We start from the raw sequence: 241 nt of genomic DNA on the forward strand, positions 1-241 counted from the left end.
CAGGACATCAGAGTCCATGATAGAGGAGGAGCAGGAGGAGCAGTAGAGGAGCGGAATGGAGGAGGACAAGCAGAACCCGGAGCACCGGAGCAACAAGGTCCGGAGAAGACAAGCAGCAGGCTCTTCCTCTGATAGCAGCGATGTTGAGGTGAGTGTTGATGACGTCATGGATAAAAAGGGCTTGACAGCAGCCACACTAAAGACACGAGGAAGAGTCTCGAGGCTCCGTGGATCATCCGCT

General features: G+C 54.8%; 1 protein-coding gene across 1 annotated transcript in view; it reads left to right on the plus strand.

The window, feature by feature from the left end:
* The first annotated feature begins 55 nt into the window (after positions 1 to 55).
* Positions 56 to 241, plus strand: part of LOC126403884 (zinc finger protein 239-like) — a 4,154-nt gene continuing 3,968 nt past the window's right edge. The window contains exon 1 of the mRNA XM_050066703.1: positions 56 to 148. Within this exon, the coding sequence (XP_049922660.1) occupies positions 56 to 148 (93 nt within the window). The remainder of the gene's footprint in view (positions 149 to 241) is intronic.

This window comes from Epinephelus moara, chromosome 17 (assembly GCF_006386435.1).
Source record: "Epinephelus moara isolate mb chromosome 17, YSFRI_EMoa_1.0, whole genome shotgun sequence".
Taxonomy (NCBI): Eukaryota; Metazoa; Chordata; class Actinopteri; order Perciformes; family Serranidae; genus Epinephelus; species Epinephelus moara.